Here is a 19,405-nt window from a genome sequence, read left to right as displayed (position 1 = left end):
GTCTGGCGGATAGAATCTGGGGAACCAATTGAGACATCAGTGATTGCAAACAAAACTTCGGCAACTCTTTTCTCATGATTCAAGACTCGCCAACGCAAACTAACACCATCTTTGGGTTGAGGAAAGTTTCCCCTATCCGATGATGTCGATAATTTGTTCTCGATTGGCGAGGAAAGAATAGTCAACGTTTTGTTTATAAAAGTTGATAGTGCCTTTTCAATTGTTGGTCTACAATATATTGAATTGGTTCCGCTTTTTGATAGATTCAAATTCTATGCGCCAGACTATAAATATAGCGACTATAGTGCTACCATGGGAAGGAAAAGGTTAAAAAAGGTAGAGACAATGTATGTTTGAGGACATATACTGACTTGCGGTTACCGGCAGTATGCGCTTCTATGACCAAAATTGCATATCAAAAAAACACAATGAGACTCATTTTGGCATCCAGATATAACTGCACCCCTAAATTAGATAGAAAATATTACAAATTAAGAATTACGCTTGCAAATTTACTCGAGTTAAATTTATAAAATCTAGGACATCTTTGAGAACTTCAGGAAACTTCTGAGAACTTCGGGAAAATAGCAAAAACTCCAGAGAAGTTCAATGAACATCAAGATGAAGCAGAAACATATTATATATGATTATTATCTGCTTTATGTCAAGATCAAAAGAGGTGATTATTTTACAATTAATTCCACTTAATATTTTGTATGGAGAATATATGTCATGAAGATACATATTTCGACTACAATTTGTAGTTTTCATCAGTGTCATTCCCACTATTGATTGAAATCTAACCCTGCCCTATTCAGATTCAATTAGTAAAACAAAAATTTAAAAATCCCAGCGAATGACAGCAAATGAGCTTTGCATTCCATCTTAACGTGGGTTTATGAGTGTTAATGACCTGTGTTTCTGCATTTTAAAAGTCCGGAGAACTTTTAGATTTGGGCGTAATTTCTTTTGCAAACAAACATGTCAATCGCTGATTTCTCGCGAATAAAAGAACAAACTATACCAAATTATAAAGGAACCATTCATCCATCTGTTTGTGTTGTTAGTTTTTGAGATTGAGCTTTAATTCGCAAGAAATCGTCAAATGAAATTTTGTTTACAAAAGAAATTACGCCCTAATCTCAGGAAGAGCTACTCAAGCACATATTTGCTTTCAATGTTGGCGATAACGACGGTGAAACCCAGACTCGAGGAGGACTATAATACATTGGATAAAATTGATTGGCCACTTCTTCTTCTTCTTCTTCTTCTTCGCATTTCAAGCTTATTGCATATCGCATATTAGCTTATTGCGTGTTCTCAACTTAGTGTTCTAGATGCACTTCCACAGTTATTCATTGAGAGCTTTCGATGCCTGTACCATTTTTGCATTGGTATAATTGTGTGGCAAGTCCAATCATACTTCTATGGCCAGGGAAGTCGAGAAATTTTCCTACCCGAAAAATTTCTAGACCGAACCGGGAATTGAACCCAGCCACCACCAGCATGGTCTTGTTTTGTAGCTGCACCTTTACCGACTGAGCTAAGGGAGGCCACTTGTAGGGGTTGAAACACGGAGCCAGATAAAATCCTTCATGAATAATGAACGTCAGTATAATAAAACCTACATATTCATGTATTTAATTTCAATCATATTGTCGTATTTCGTTAAGAGGGAAGATCGATGAAAAAAAAACATTCATTGGTTAATAGGACTACTTTGAAAATTGATTTTAAAGTACAATTTCTTTTCTGCAATTCAGGAACGGGAAAATGCAATGCAAAAAGGCGGAGCTAGTATAATTTCACCCTCTATGCTCTGCTACAGCCAATCAAAATGAACACTCAGTGAATGAACTTTTCATATCCTTTCGGTATCAGAGATATGACCCGCATGGACCAGTCGTCGAAAGACACCGATACTGACTAGTTGATTACCGACTACTCTGCATATACTTGCTAATTTGAGAACTTAAGTAATGCTTTGGAAGGACACCACAAGTGATCAAAGTAGCAAAAGTGATAAATCTGCCAATCAAAAAGTTTTTACCCTTCAAAAATCGACCATGTCCAACCACCAGAAGCTTCCATCTACCAAAGGATTACTGACGGTGTTTGAAAATGCTAATGCAAGTGTGATGGCCACGGCCCTGGTTTCAACGCCGATAGAAACCAAACAAGATTGTGTATTTAGTGGAGGATCGTCGATTGAGGGATCCATTAGCAACATGGCGTCGATATACGAATCCGACGAAGATATCTCCGATTTTTCGTCAAACGATAGCGATGGAATGGAGGACAATTCGCGATATTCGTCGGTCGATGAGAAGAACGGTTGGTTGCGGATTTGTTTTAATTGATACGAATGGTTATAAAACAGATGGAATTCACTAGGGTGTCATACGGCTTTGTCCTGCCCTATACTTATTCCCACATGGGGATAGGATATGTATTCTTGAGCAGTCATTTTTTGCATACGCATCTATCTCATATTAGGGGACCTTTTTCTCACAATTGAAACAAACTTTTTAATTAAACAATTCTGTAAAATTTCTGTAAACCGCATTCCAAACCCATTCGTTTGAAAATCCAATGAGATGTTTTGTGATTCATATGCTTAGCTCAAGAGTAGGGTGCTTCATTCTGAAAAAAGTGATGAATTTCTGATGGGCCACCCTCCAGTTCGATTCATAGCCCCAAAATATGAACCTGTGCAAAAATTGGTAAAGATTGATGAAGGTTTAGAGGTCGCGCCAATGATTTGAAATTTGTATGGGAATTACTATGGAAGAATTTAAAAAATCGCTTATATCGCTATAACTTTGCTTCTACTTGTCCAAATGTCGAAAAAATTTAGTATGTTATTGCTATGGCAATAAACAAAAAGCCTACAGTTGCTACGCTCAGTTTTGCAGCGTATCAAGAATTATAAAAATGTGAAAAAATGGCAAAATAGGGTAAATTGACAGATGAATATGTACAAGGCAACAACGCCAATTTCATCGCAACAACAACAGGCTTGTTGATCATTGTCATGACAACCACATATATTTTTTTTTCAACGTTTGGACAACTACAACCAAAGTTAGAGCAATGTAAACGAAAATCAATAATTTCCCATACTAATTCACCAAAATCTCCATACAAAATCCAAATCATTGGCGCGACCTCTAAACCTTCATCAATCTTTACCATTTTTTGCACAGGTTCATATTTTGGGGCTATGAATCGAACTGGAGGGTGGCCTATCAAAAATTCATCACTTTTTTCAAAATGAAACACCCTACTCAAGAGTTTAGCATTAAACTAATCAATGCTGGAAGCAGCGAGTTCGATTTCGTCTCTCATATTTTCATGTTGTAAACATTACAGTACACTATTTACCTAAAACAAATTATTTAAATCCAAATAGTTTATTTCTCCTAAATACGGCAGAAAATAAGAAATTCAGTTGAAAAGTCGTGGTGCCTAACTTCAGGTAATGGGTTATGACTATTTTTTAAATTTGCATAGTGATCAGTAAATCCCAATTAGCAAGTTTTCGAAATGTTTCTTGTTGTGCAATAGACATTTAAATTAAGCATAAAACTAAATGCGATTGAACCAAACGGATTACTAGGTACAAAGGCAGCAAATGCACTCTACGAACAATTGACTTGAAATTCTAGACAAAACTCTTCTAAAGTTCCATAACTCCGTAGGATTTTTTCTTTGAAATAATTTATCTATCTATTGTGGATATTAAAAAAATTAATTTCTCTAGTGCTATTTATCCCTAGAGTTTATTAAAATTTCTTCAAAATTTCTTTAGAATTTTCATCAAATTTCTGTTTCATTCAAATTGTTTTTATATGTTACTTCATACGCGAAGTTTGCGATTTTCAGAGTTGGTTGGAAATGCTGTCTAACATGAAGCTTTAGTGAGATAATTTATTAGCTAGAGAATGGTCTTAGAAGAGGGTAGGTAAATAATTCCGTTAGAGTACGGCAGTATGAAAATTTAATAGAAGTTGAAAATGAGCGAACACTCTTAGCAACGACTACCTGTAATTATCGGTAAAAAAATATCGGTATTTTTTACCGATAACATTAGTTACTTTTTACTTTAAACCGGCTATTGTTTACTATAAATTAGATAATTTTTAACGTTAATTATTGATAATCCATGATTACCGATAATTTAGGTATGTGCACTTTCTTCGATTATCGGTAATTTTTACCGACATCTAGGTATTTTTAACCGACTTTAAAGTATGTGCATCTTAGCGTGAAGGGCCAATAATGCGACAGTGCAAGTCAAACGCACACTTCTTTGCCAAGTATGTCTTCAAATCTACAGGTAAAAATGTATGCGCTTGACTTTGTTGATATACTGTCTGCGGCTGTGGAATAGTTCTAGCGACGATTCATCACTACCTGGTGTTTGTTGTAGTGTAGCACAAGAAGACATCCGAAGAACTTCGAGACTAGGGCGTAATTGCTTTTGTAAACAAACATGTCAATCACCGATTTCTCGCGAATTAATACCCCGTTCACATTACAGCCTATATCACGTAATATAGGCTGTCTTCAAATATATCATATTAACAATATGATCCATTCATGCCTTTTCCAAATATTGCAATGACGACCCGCAAAATATTGCTTCACGCACCATCTAGCGTTGAAAAAGGTTAGCAACAATCATTCAATTACAATCGAGGGGTGCGAATATAGCACTTATTACAAAAGTAAGAGTCACATTATTTTCATTAATTACATTGTGTATATTACTTTAAAATATGTCTGACATGTCACTGTTGTCATCAAATAAAATAATATGCTGAAATACATTCATTTGAAACATTAAACAAATTTTCATTTGGTTTACCCCTCGTGGCGATAAACAAATACATTGGTAGCCTTTTTGGCCACAGAGGTGCTTTCATCGCTAAAAATTTGGTTCGCCAGCTTAGCGAAAGAGTGGATTATATTGTTAATATAATATATTTGCTGTCTTGCAATGAGCACTTATACATAGGATTTCCAGTGAAAACTAGATGTATGAGTGCTCATTGCAAGACAGCGTATATCACGTGATATACGCTGTAACGTGAACGGGGTATAAAGCTCAATCTCGAAAACTAAGAACACAAACAGGTAGAGGAATGACTCCTCTATCATTTGGTATAGTTTGTTTGCACGATTGGGCTAGGGGCAAGCCAGCTGTACTCCGAGTTAATATTATGGATCTAGTAAATTTGAGTTACTCATAATTACGCAAAATTAATCAAAGTAGTCCTACACGCTAAGATGCACATACCTTAAAGTCGGTAAAGAATACCTAGATATCGGTAAAAAATACCGATAATCGAAGAAAGTGCTCATACTCAAATTATCTGTTATCATGGATTACCAATAATTAACGTTAAAAATTACCTAATTTAAAGTAAAAAGTAGCCTATTAATAGTAAAAAGTAACGATTTTTATCGGTAAAAAATACCGATAATTTTTTATCGATAATTTAAGGTAATCGTAGCTAAGAGTGTATGTCAACAAGTGAAAACAGTTTGAATACACATCATCTGTCATCAGTTTGAGTAAACATCGACTGCAATCCAACGAGCGCTTGTGATTATAGTCGCTATATTCATAGTCTGGCGAATAGAATTTTGGGAACCAATTGAGCTGCCAAATAGCGGAACCAATCGAGCAAATCACGACCAACAACAGAAAAGAGCACATAAGTTATTACGAACAAAACTTCGGAACCCTTTTCTCGTGACTCAAGACGCGTCTACGCAAATTAATACCATCTTTGGGTTGGGGAACGTTTCCCCTATCCGATGATGCTGGTAATTTGCGTTCGATTAGCGAGGAAAGAATAATCAACGTTTTGTTTATAAAATTTGATAGTACCTTTTCAATTGTTGGTCTACCTTATATTGAATTGGTTCTGATTTTTGATAAATCGAAATTCTATCCGCCACACTATGAATATAGCGACTATACTTGTGATGAGGTTTCGGAACGATTCCGATGAAGGCGGATGATACTGTACCTATCCTATCATCAAAATGGTGGAACAACCGTCATACAGTACGACTGCCTGTGTAGTGAGATGGCAGTTTGGTGGTGGCCTGGTATGGCAGTTCCGTTGATATGTGGAACTGTTTCCGATGCTCAAGTGCAGGAAACTGACTATGTCGGTCGTTGGCGACAAGGCCGCACTTTTTCGTACCAATAAATGGATTCCTTCTTAGCGATTAGGGACGTCGAATAAACATCGCAGAACTTTTCAACCCAAAACCTGCGACTGCGTGTCACCATTTCGCTAAAATCTAAGATTTTCATCCTATATGTGTCATTAGTTGAGTTGAGACAAGTATTTCACCAAGGAGAGCATGAGTTACCTATTCAAGAAGGATGGGAATCTTTTCTTCGAGTAATAAAATAATTAATATGAATAGAGAATGCCAGTTTCTTGTTTTCATTAAATCCCCAGCCAATCCTTGCATTTTGCAAATATCATCAACAGGATTTATTTAATGCTATTTCTTTAATGTATACTGTAACATGTCCAGTTGCAATAATAAAAAAATAATGAATATAATCTGTAACCCTGAAACTACAACATTGCTGCATTGAGTTTTACCACTGCCCCAGTACAAATCATTGGAATATTTTGAGAGCCATGGTTATTTCAGGAGAGGGCCAAGCAAACCAAATGTCTTCCAGTAAATATTCATAGATGTGTGACTAGAAGGCATATTTTAATATGAAATCGGTATGGAACAATTAAGCGTTTAGAATTGGTCTATTACCTATAATAGGTAATTAGTACATTTCGAAGGACGAACAATTTCGTTATTTGAGGATGATGTTCCGGTATGAAACACGGTTATATGATATTGTGGTTTAACAAGTGGGCAAGGAGCACAACAAAACATGGTTACTGAGTCTGCTTGCATTGAATTTCGAGCAACTCGAGTAACTCAGAGTAAATCAAAATTAAATCCGTTCTAACTCATGATTAAAAGCTGTCTTACCCATATAGATTGAGCTTTTATTCGCGAGCAATCGGCGATTGACGTGTTTGTTAAGTTCTCCGGACATGAGCACCTCGTTGGACACTTTGTGAATGACAATGGAGCATTTCCAGCCCAAAACGCAAACCGGTTGGACATGAGTGTTTCCGGTTATAAAGAAACATTACTCATATGTTCGCTGTTAATGGTTGTATTTTTCATTTAAATATGAATTTTTTCTTCACAATAACTTTTAAAAAAGGCGTTAAAAAAAAGGATTATATTTTTTCAAAAAATTATAACATGAAAACAATTGATCTGATTAAAATGACATTTGAGAAGAAGTTGTAGGAAGTTAAATTATCTTTGAAGAAAAAATACACTGAACGAAAAAAAAGTACTTTTTTTCTTTATTAGAGAGATTTTTAGCCGTTGTCTAGTTCATCTTTATAAAAAGGGGCCCAGAGAGGGGTTCCACCTGCAAATTTTGTTCCGGAGCTGGCTTACAATTCACATGTACTCAAAGAGAAACAATTATAACCGATTCCAGTAAATGTCTAACAATACAGGCAACGAAAATAATGCAATCTGGTACTCCAAAGTTATGTGGGGTTCTGAACGAGAGCCGAGCTCCACCGTAAACCCCCGTCTGGCACAGATGTTCCAACAGCCAAAAGAAAGTTAGGACCTAAATGTTGTTGTATATATATTTTTTCCCTTTTTGGTTTGTTATCCGTCGATCTTTTTTTCCGTGCTGAGCACCAATGCTACCGACGCCAGGGAGGCAGCTCCCACACCTGGACCTATCGACCCATCAACTCATGAACCGGGGACCAACGACTTTACTTACTGGGATTGAACCAACCAGTGGAAACTAACGATTCCACTTGACTGGCTCACTACTTGACTAGCCTATTGGTCCCAAGAAAATCGATTAACGTACCCCATTCTAGTAAAACTTCTAGTACCACACTATGTTTGTTTTGATTCGCTATGAAAGTTTAACAGATAAAATGAGGGATTCGTTGATTTTCCTATGTTTCGAGGGGTGCATCGATTTGCTTGGGACCGAAGATAGTACCAGAGCTGAGCCAAAAAGTTGAGCACGTTTCTTCGGGACCTACTAGTCTTAGACTTACCTCTGTGATTGAAACCAGGCCTGCTGGGGTGAGAGGTATTCATGTTGTTTTATAGTCCAGCGTCCTTGAGGGAATAAAAAGCTGTCGCTAAAGTCGAAGGTTCGTCGCCCAAGATGCCCTTATGCTGTTGGGAAGTGCGTACGGCTCCCGTAGATGTTGGTACTGCGGACACAGGCATAGGATGTGTTCTACCGATGCAATGGTTCCGCAAACTTAGCACATTCTGTGGAACTGCATCCCACCAAAACTATGTGAGATCCTTGTATGACCTGTCCTAAGACGAAAAACCACTTTCTGGTCCCGTAGTTTCGGCATATCCGTCCACTTGCTCGTCGTTCCTTTGATTCTTGGGATGAAGAGGGATTGGGCTTGGCACCACGCTACTTCCCAGGCTTCCCACATTTTGCTGACTATCCAACGCTTTATGTCCTGTAATGTCACTTCATCGGTGTAACGAGGACAAGCTGGTCCAGACCCTGCCAGGCTGCCGGCTTCGCTATTTCCTGGGATACCGTAGTGCTCAGGGATCCAGGTTCGGGGGTGTGGCCTCAACGATACCCTGTATACCCAGTATGGGGTGAGTTGGGGTCTCAGATGTAAGGGCTTGTATCACGCTGTACGAATCGGATAGCACCAGTATAGGCCGGCCCGAGGGTGTTGTAACGGCAACAAAGATGGCCGCGGCTTCGGGGGAGAAACTCGAGCATTGTGGCGGTAGGCTGCTACTCATCGCTGCTGAAATTCCGGCTACTCCAATTCCGACCCCGGCTCGGGAAAGCAATCCGTCCGTGTATATGTGGGCATGGGTTGGGTAGTCTGAACCTAGCAGTTCGGCTACTGTTCTCCTCAGCGCTGCAGAGTTATCTCCAGCCTTAAACCTGCTCTTTATCCGACCCTCGATTTAGTTAATTAGTATTAAAAAAACGTAAAGCGTTGATTAATTCAAAAAAAATCAACGCTTTTCCTTGAAATTATTTTTTTTTTTCAATTCAAGGATTTCAAGAATATCTTAATTTAATCTTCACTATCCAACATTTGGGTCTTATGACAAAAACATCCCAATAACTTGAATCTAATGGCCTTCGAAAAACTTAATGTTTCGAGACACCTACTTTTTCCGATATTATTGTTTCGATTAATTTGTCCATGCATTTTTACCACCCTAAGTCGATTTAGTATTATTATTTTTTTCGATCATTTTAGATACAGTATCTTCTTCTTTTTCTTCTTCTTCTTATTCTTCTTTTTTTTTCGCATTTCAAGCTTATTGCGTATGGCATTATTGCGTGCTCTCAACTTAGTGTTCTAGATGCACTTCCACAGTTATTCATTGAGAGCTTTCGATGGATGTACCATTTTTGCATTAGTATTATTTTGTGGCAAGTACAATCATACTCTATGCCCAGGGAAGTCGAAAAATTCTCCAACCCGAAAAATTCCTAGACGGGACCGGAAATCGAGCCCAGCCACCTCCAGCATAATCTGCGCCTTCACCTAATGTGCTAAGGGAGGCCACAGATACAGCCATAGCAATGAAATTGATCATTGAGAATCAAAATTGAGCTTAATTGTGATCTAGTACAAAGATTTTAGAAAAGAATTTTAAGACAAAAAATCTGATAAAAAATGTTTTATGACTTTATGGTCGGGGTGGCCGTTGGAGTGGATATGTTAAGGCTACCTTCACTGTCACTGTGTATATCCTGTCCATGACCTTCTTTGGACGCAATATTGCTCTGGAGGAAGTCCTGAAATTTTCAAAAATAATTTGGGTAAATAAATACTACAGATAGAAAAATAATTCATCTTACGGTCTTCCTTACTAGAAAACAACATTATACCGCCTGAATGGAGACAGGTCAAAGTAATAGCCATTCGAAAACCTGGCAAACCAGCGTCTGACCATTACTCATACCGTCCGATTGCGATGCTTTCGTGCATTAGGAAATTGTTGGAGAAAATGATCCTTCGGAGACTCGATCAGTGGGTCGAAACAAATAACTTGCTATCAAATACACAGTTTGGGTTCCGCAAGAGCAAAGGAACAAACGATTGTCTAGCGCTGCTTTCCACAGATATTCAACTGGCCTTTGCACACAAGGAGCAATTGGCTTCAGTATTCTTGGACATTAAGGGGGCTTTTGATTCAGTTTCCATTGAAATTCTGTCAGACAATCTGCACAGATGTGGACTTTCTGGAATTTTAAATAATTTCTTGTACAATTTGTTGTCAGAAAAGCAAATGAACTTTTCCCTTGGACAACTGACAACTTCCAGAATTAGCTACATGGGCCTGCCCCAAGGCTCATGTCTCAGCCCTCTTCTTTATAACTTTTATGTCAAAGATATCGACAACTGTTTGGCAGAACAATGCACGCTAAGACAACTTGCATATGACGGTGTGGTTTCCATAAGAGGTCCACATGCCGTGGACTTGCAAGGACCATTGCAAAGTTCCTTAGATAACTTGTCTTCTTGGGCTATGAATCTAGGGATCGAATTCTCGCCGCAGAAAACTGAACTGGTAGTGTTTACTCGAAAGCGGTACCCAGCCCAAATGCAGCTTAATCTTTTGGGCAGAAACATTACTCAATCATTGTCTTTCAAGTACCTTGGGGTCTGGTTTGATTCAAAGTGCACTTGGAATACCCATATTACGTATTTGAAGCAAAAATGTCAACAAAGGATCAAAGGATTCAATTTGCGGCACATGGTGGGGTGCTCATCCGGGAGACTTCATAACGCTTTATAAAACAACAATTCTCTTTGTTCTAGAGTACGGCTCTTTCTGCTTTCTCTCGGCAAGAAAATATCACCTGATAAAATTGGAACGAATTCAATATCGTTGTCTGCGTATTGCTCTCGGCTGTATGCACTCAACGCATAACATGAGTCTCGAGGTTCTGGCAGGAGTAACACCCCTCCAGAACCGTTTCTGGGAGCTCTCTTTCAGAATACTAATCAAATGCGGAGTGACGAACACACTTATAATTGAAAATTTTGAAGAAATTCTTGGGCTGAATATTTACACAATCTCGATTTATGAGAATCTACCACCACTACATATCGCTGCTACACTCCAGACCGTGCTCACTTCACCAATCGCAGTTCCTCAATTGAATATGATCTGACCATGAAACAAGCAACTCATGGGATACCCGATCAACTTCGACCTATTATTATCCCACGTATTTCTACTGAAAAGTACCAACATGTGAATTGCGTGAAAATATATTTTACGGACGGGTCTCGTCTCAGTGGATCCACTGGCTTCGGTGTCTTCAATGAAAACTCTAGCGCCTTCCGCAAAATCCAGGAACCTTGTTCCATTTTTGTTGCTGAGCTGGCAGCAATCAACTTCGCATTGGGGATGATTTCCAACATGCCCGCAGACCATTACTTCATCTTCTCGGATAGTCTCAGTTCGATTGAGGCTATTCGGTCGATGAAACAAGGTAGGCACTCATCTTATTTCCTTTCAAAGGTAAGGGAGCAGATGAGTGTGCTGGTCGAAAGATCATATATGATTACCTTTGTATGGGTCCCCTCACATTGCTCAATCCCAGGCAATGAGAAGGCGGACTCTCTCGCAAAGGTGGGCGTGGATGAAGGCGAATTTTATGACAGGCATATTTCACACGATGAATTTTACCATTTAGTGCGTCAGAGTACCCTTTCGAGTTGGCAAACCGATTGGGACAATGGAAATCTTGGACGGTGGTTACATTCAATTATTCCTAATGTTTCTTCGAGAGCGTGGTTTAAAGGCTTGGGCTTAAGTCGTGACTTTATTCGCGTGATGAGTAGACTTATGTCCAACCACTACTCGCTAGATGCGCATCTCAATAGAATAAACCTCGTGGACAGCAACATATGTCGGTGTGGAAACGGTTACGACGACATCGATCACGTAGTTTGGCAATGTACGGATAATGACGCCGCCAGAGAGCGACTTTTGAATACCCTCGAGACCCAAGGAAGACAACCCTAAATCTCTATCAGAGACGTTTTGGGTACCCGCGATCTCTGCTACATGCAGTCGATTTTTGTGTTTCTGCAAATGTCTAGTATAAGAATTTAATTCGTTTGTCTTTTGTATCTCTTTATTAGTTTTTGTTTGTCTTGTCCCCCGTCTCGATGAGCCTCATCTTCCCCCACTGGTCACAATAGCCGGTCGAACTCCAGACGAATCTAGAACCACACTACCGTTCATACTGGCGACAACGCTCTGATGAGGCAACGATACCCTACTCCCAAGCTCCTCCCCTTTTCCTATCCTTCGACAATGTACCCCTCTAACCTCGAGTAAGCCGCGAGTATCCGGCCCAACTCCTACTAGACATAGAATTAAGTGAATTTTAATTTGGATCAATGAAATGTTATCAAAATTGTTGTTGCATTGTAAATTGGATCAATGAAATGTTATCAAAAAGAGAAATATCAGCAAACCTTGGAAGCTCACTAATCAGTGTAAGAGCAACCAAAGGATGCCCGCAAGGAGGCGTGTTATCACCTCTATTGTGGTCTTTAATAGTTGATGATCTTCTCAAAAATTTAATAGCCAATGGCTTCGAAATAATTGGCTTCGCAGATGATATAGTCATAATTGTACGTGGCAAATATGATTGTATTATCGCTAACAGAATGCAAATTGCTTTAAACTTTGTCTCATCGTGGTGTGATAGGGAAGGATTAAACATAAATCCTTCTAAAACTACTATCGTGCCATTTACCCGAAGGAAGAAATTTTCATTAGACAACATAAGATTGAAAGGCACACTTTTGGAACTTTCTAATGCTGTCAAATATCTTGGAGTAATCCTTGATAGTAAACTTAATTGGAATATGCACCTAGAGCAGGCAATAAACAAAGCTATCAATGCTCTATGGATATGCAAAAGAACATTCGGTAAACAGTGGGGACTGAAACCGAAAATGATCCATTGGATTTACTCGGCAATTGTGAAACCCAGGATTACTTATGGTGCATTGGTCTGGTGGCCAAAAACAAAAGAGAGTGTTGTTCAGAGAAAGTTAGAAAAACTCCAAAGGTTAGCAACTCTCTCAATAACAGGTGCAATGAGAAGTACACCATCGAAGGCCTTGGATGCTTTGCTTTATATGCTACCATTGCATCAATTTGTACAATTAGAAGCCGAAAAGTGTGCTCTAAGGATTACAAGGTCAGTGAAACTCTTTGAAGGAGACCTTAGAGGACATCTTACGATTCTAAAAACTGTTAGTATCAACTCTCTAGTAAGGAACAACGAAGACTGGATGGAGAAAAGATACAACTTCAATCGACTTTTTCGAGTAGTTGACCCTGGGCGTAATTCATGGCAATTTGGTGGCCCGGTTCTTCGCCCAGGATCGATTGTTTTTTATACAGATGGTTCAAGATTGAACAATCAAGTGGGAGCAGGAGTAACTGGCCCAGGGATAGAAATATCGGTTCCTATGGGCAGATGGCCAACTGTGTTCCAAGCTGAAATCCAAGCAATTTTAGAGTGTTCCGATATATGTTTGCGTAGAAACTATAAGAGTTCAAATATATGCGTCATGTCCGACAGTCAAGCTGCTCTAAATGCTTTAAAGTCGGCGACATGTACATCAAAACTTGTCTGGGAGTGTGTTCAATCACTTCAAAAATTGTCTTGTCATAATCAAGTCAACTTATATTGGGTTCCTGGTCATTGCGGGATTGAGGGAAATGAAAGAGCTGATGCACTAGCAAGACTCGGATCTTCTCATATGTTCATCGGGCCAGAGCCCTTTTGTGGCTTATCGGCTGCATCTCTTAGAATGGAGCTAAAAGCGTGGGAATCTTCAAAAGTGGAGGAAAACTGGAAGAAAACTTCCATTGCTAGGCAGTCGAAGCGATTTATTAATCCAAACATTTCTGTGACCCACAAAATCCTGGAACTTTCTAAGAAAGATCTTAGTATATATGCAGGTCATTGTCCGAGCCGTTATCACTTGAAGCTGATTGGAAAACTTCAAGATGATGTGTGTCGCTTCTGTGGCATAGAAAAGGAAGACTCGGAACATTTGCTATGCCACTGTCCGGCAATTTTCAATAAAAGGCGTAAGTTCTTCGACAAGGGGCTGATAGAACCCTTTGACATTTGGAGAACAACTCCTAGTACGGCAGTGCACTTTATTCGAAGTATAATGCCGTGCTGGGATAATGCTATTAGTCAAACGATGGCGATCACTCCTAATAATAGTGATACGGCATCTTGATATAGCTAAAGAAAAAAAAATGGGGAATATATCACAATAGATCAGAAAAATGGTCGCAGTGATGAAAATACCCGACAAGGAAAAAAAAAAAAAAAAAAGTGAATTTTGTTACAAACAAAGAACAATGAATTATCGGCTCCGTAAAGCTAACGCGATTGAGCCTTACAAATAAACGAACTAGATAAAAAAAAATCTTACGGTCGAGCTTGACTGTGGGACTGAAGAAACTTCAGTTCCTCGAAAAATGGACAGGAGGAAGCGGATAAGTCTTCACCCGCCAGATCGCGAAACAATCAACCTCGTTGCATCCACTGAAAGCAGATGAAGTAATAAATGTTATGTTCAAGCAAGAAGCAAATATAAAACTCACCGTTAATATTCAACTCGACAGCAATTGAATTCCATGCTTTTTTTCTTTTTTATATTGTTTCTCCATATACTCTTTTAAGGCCTTTGCGCACAGGGCAGAGTTTCCCTTCATAATTAGCTTTTCTTCGATGTATTCCATCGTTCAAATCAACACGGTAAAAAATACGCTTCTGATTACGCTGATGTGAAGAAAAAGCAACAAGACGTCAATTTTCCGAAAATTTTCAAAATTTAGCACACCGTCAGCGTTTTAGTACTGGCGCGCAGTGAGGGCAACGCATCTTTGTGGTTGATTAGCACTAATAAACTGTAAACTGATTAGCGTTGGCTCAAACCAAGCTGTCAGTTGACACTGACGGTAACGGTGACGGTAACGGACTATTGTGGGCGGTCCTTAAGTCCAGCAGGTCCCGATGAAACATGTTCAATTTTTTGGCTCAGCTCTAGTACTATCTTCGGTCCCAAGCTAATCGATGCACCCCTCGAAACATAGGAATATCGACGAACCCCTCATTTTAGCTGTCAAACTTTCATCGAGAATGAAAACAAACATAGTGTAGTACTAGATTCTCGACTAGAATGAGATACGTTAATCGATTTGCTTGGGACCAATAGGCTAGTCAAGTAGTGAGCCAATTTAAAATCGTTAGTTTCCACCGGTTGGTAATACCCTACCTTAACTGACTATAGGCTATCTGAGGATCCTGGTTCCTGGTTTGCACCTCCCTGAACTTCAGCAGGACTTTCCTGAACTTCGGTAGAACTTCTCTGAACTTCGGCAGGAGTTCTCTGAACATTGGTAGCACTTCCCTATAGTTCGGAAAAACTTCCCTGAACATCGGTAGAACTTCCCTGAACTTCAACAGAACTTCTCTGAACTTCCGCAGAACTTTCCTGAACTTCAGCCAGACTTCCTTGAACTTCGGCAAGGCTTCCCTGAACTTCGGAAGGACTTTCCTGAACTTCGGCAGGGCTTCCCTGAACTTCATCAGGACTTCGCTGAAGTTTGGCAGGCCTTCCCTGAACTACGGCAAGACTTCGCTGAGCATTAGTAGGACTACCCTGAACTTGGAATCTTGGAATTGAAGTTGTCATTTAAGCAGTAGAATTATTATAATTATACAATAATATTGTGTTTACGAATATGATCAAAATTTCAATACTTCCCATTTTTCTAATTTGCAATGCTTGTTGGTATTAGTGCATTTCGAATTTGGGTGTGGTTTGAACGAGTGTGGATTCAGTATCAACGGAAAAGCATTAATTTTCACCTTATGTGTGAAATAGAATTCCTGAATTTATTCGATTTCTGGTTATCTGGAATGGATAATACTCAAACACCCATCAGTTCCAAGCCACATAGAAAAAAACAATAAAATTTAAAACTCGGCATTTTTCGATTTGCATGACACGTTGCATAATTATGTGATAAATTTGGATCTTGCATTTTTTTTCACCGCGCCAATTGAATAGAGTGGTTAGTAAACAAAGATTGATCATAGTAACCAAGCAATGCTTACTCCCTGGTGGGCTTGGTAATATTCGCGAGTGCCCGAGCAAAAAGTGGTAGTGTTGCTCGGCAATGTAAAATAAATAGATCAATAACTCGGTAAGGAATGATTTTTCGAACTACCTTGCAATACATTTTTTTGCTGCAAATGTGGTCTACTTTCACCTCCTTTCGGGTCACCCTGTATTTTTTCCCAGAAAGACTTTATTTTTCTCTACAACTTTGCCTCAGACGTCCTTTCGATCAGAAGGCTTAGTGACGTTTTCATACTACAATTTATTGAAAAAATATAAAGACTCCATTTTGAAAAAAAAAAAAACAACATTCAAAATGGCCGAAATTTTGTAAAAATGTGATTGATTACCCATCACACAATTATGCAAAGTTTTATGCAAATCGGAGAAGGTCGAGTTTTTCCGATTCGTCATTCGGCGAGGAACTGCTCCCTACTATGAAAATATGCGCGTTATAATTTCCAACTTCAACCAGACCATTCATCCAGAATCACAACAAACGAAGAGTCATCATCATGCAGCAAACAAACGAATTCCCTGTCCACCCCACCGGAAGTTCTTCCGGTGCTGAATCTAGCCGGCACCAAGCTGGGAATCGGAGGCGGCCCAGTGGTTCGAAAAATGTTCACCAACACTAGAGAACGTTGGCGCCAGCAGAACGTATCCGGTGCATTCGCTGAACTTCGCAAACTTGTACCGACCCACCCTCCGGACAAGAAATTATCCAAAAATGAAATACTGCGAATGGCCATTAGGTAACTTTCTTTGCGTAATTTTGTTGGTAGATGTTATTTGTCAATTTATTTGTCTTTAATATTAGGTACATTCGCCTGTTGACCAATGTTCTCGAATGGCAGAAGAAACAAGAAGCAAATGATAGGTCTTCGTCAGAGCAACAAGGCCAGTCGAAACCGACCAGCGGGTTCAACAAACCGGTTCATCAATTCAACGGCGGCAACAATGAAAATCACTTCACCGGAAACTATCGAAACAACGGAAATAACCTGTTGATGATGGTATCGAAGCCGTTCAATAAGATACACCTTGGCCAAAAATGTGCTACGGAATTTTCCAACGCCAGCAATGGATATCATCGGTCCATTAAAATCGAATCATTACCAGGTTGTGGAACGACAATCGAGAAAATTAAGCTGGTCAATAAACTGTGCCCGTCGGGCAAGATTGCCAAACATGGGTTGAAAAACAGGAGAAAAGCCATTCCCTTGTGCGCAATCGAAAGCGGCATCAAGACGGACCTGGGATTAACCGGGTACATGGACAGAACCGGCGTGGAAAGTGAGATAAAACGAGAGATTAACAGTTGCAACGGTCCACCGGGAGTGGATCATGACGGAACCGACGGCAGACATAATCTCGATAAGAAGAAATGTAACCAAGAGCGATGCGATGGTGATAAAAAGTAAAGATTGGATTGAATTGAAAATTTAGAAAAGGAAAATAAATCTATCACTGTAATCAATGTCATGAAAAATAAATGCGATAAATGTTCAAGGTTCGATCTAGATACAAAAATAACTACTACCTAACTGTAATCAAAAGTCAAATTCAAATTCAAACATATTGAGATATTGAACCCATTTATGAGAAAGAAAATGATACCTTTTAGCAAGAATTTCCTCAGCTGCCAATTTAAAATTCATGGCTTCCCAGTGGACACGTGTTCACACCCTCTCATAAAACACGCAATCACAGTATTTATATTGGCTTACGATCCATTTCCTGGCAAAATACCGATAACAATTTCTCACACTTTCCTGCTTCGTGTTGCTAGCCGAAATTCTCCCATATTAAGGAACGCATCCTTCCGCCTGTCAAGAGTCAAACACATCCCAGAACGCTGGATCGCATAATCCCTCAAATTAATTTCAAATGATGATCAACGTTGGCTGCGCTCTATTACTTCCTTACGCCGACCGCCAACGGGCCACGTGTCTGATTGGCGGTAATAGGATAAAGATTAGTTTATTTTTATTGAATTAGCTCAACCGGGAACTGGTGGTTACCTTTAAGGATATTATGTACACTTTGCTGTTGGCGCTTCTTATCATACAAAGACACAATCCTGCATGCACGTGTCCCCCTGGTAACGTTGGAAACGTTTCCGTTGCTAAGCGTTGCTACGTATATAGTCAGCGATAAACAGCGCATGAACACTGAAAAGGAACTCAGTGGGCAAGCCACGCCCCCCTGGACGGGTGTTCATTTTGTTCATTTTGTGCATGCTATTTTTTGTCCGAATAAAGTAAAAAGATATAAGAGAAAGGGAAATGCGATAAAAAGTTTCAAACTTTGTTCAGCGGAAAATCGTCAGCATGTTTGTTTTCTGCTAATCAACGATGAGCATAACTAATTAATACTTGATAATAAGGGTCATCCTTTTTTCATATCGCCATGGGTTATAAATTAAATCAATTGTGGAATGTTCAAATATTGCGTTAACGCAAATAAATTGGCTAAACTGACTAAAAGGATTAATCCAGTCATTCCAATTGAGTAGACAGCCTGTCAAATGGATGAGATGTTACCCAATCCAGGTTCTTTAGTCAAAACATCCGTGTAAAGTTTTCATACACGTGCTTTTGCCACCTGATTCAGATTTAGCGTCCTGTTTGGATTCTTGCTGATACGAAGCGAGCGAATTCCTTCCTGAAAACGGATCTGAACAGCTAGATATTTTTTTTTTACGTAGGACTACGTCTGTGATTTCTATATGGGAGTATACTTTGTGAAAATCGAAGATGGAACATGTAACGAAATTATGAAATTTGAGTGTTAATAACTCAGCTGCCCCTGGACCAATTTCAATAAATTTATCACCAATAGAACAGAAATATTTTTTTCAGCATCGATTCCAACTGTTGATTTTCAACAAGTAAGTGGTAAATGGCAAGCATTGTCCAAAAGCGTCGAAATAACTAACAATTCCACCAAGTACATGCATTTTCTGCTTCCCCAACACTGACATCAGAGAGTAGTTGGTAGACGAAACAAGTCGAAGTGGCATTCTCCTCCGATCTAAGGCGAATAGGGAGGATTCAATTGCGTAACATTTTGCACACTCATCGCCATATTCAGAACCATACGCCCCCAACAACCACACA

General features: G+C 39.2%; 1 protein-coding gene across 1 annotated transcript; it reads left to right on the top strand.

The window, feature by feature from the left end:
* The first annotated feature begins 1,939 nt into the window (after positions 1–1,939).
* Positions 1,940–17,707, top strand: HLH3B (Helix loop helix protein 3B). The gene is made up of 3 exons (XM_065221747.1): positions 1,940–2,334; positions 16,759–17,038; positions 17,104–17,707. Exons 1-3 carry the CDS (start codon positions 1,980–1,982, stop codon positions 17,705–17,707), a joined length of 1,239 nt encoding a protein of 412 aa, XP_065077819.1. The 5' UTR covers positions 1,940–1,979.
* Positions 17,708–19,405: the final 1,698 nt, after the last annotated feature.

This window comes from Ochlerotatus camptorhynchus, unplaced genomic scaffold, assembly GCF_037179485.1.
Source record: "Ochlerotatus camptorhynchus isolate MF236.1 unplaced genomic scaffold, CSIRO-AGI_Acam_v1.1 ptg000147l, whole genome shotgun sequence".
NCBI lineage: Eukaryota > Metazoa > Arthropoda > Insecta > Diptera > Culicidae > Ochlerotatus > Ochlerotatus camptorhynchus.
The sequence above is the reverse complement of the archived record's forward strand: the minus strand, read 5'-3'. Positions and strand labels throughout refer to the sequence as shown.

Coding starts and splice junctions, on each gene's coding strand:
- HLH3B (XM_065221747.1), top strand. CDS start 1,980: ATGCTTTGGAAGGACACCACAAGTGATCAAAGTAGCAAAAGTGATAAA. Junction 2,335..16,758: donor GTCGGTCGATGAGAAGAACG/GTTGGTTGCGGA, acceptor AACTTCAACCAG/ACCATTCATCCAGAATCACA. Junction 17,039..17,103: donor ATACTGCGAATGGCCATTAG/GTAACTTTCTTT, acceptor CTTTAATATTAG/GTACATTCGCCTGTTGACCA.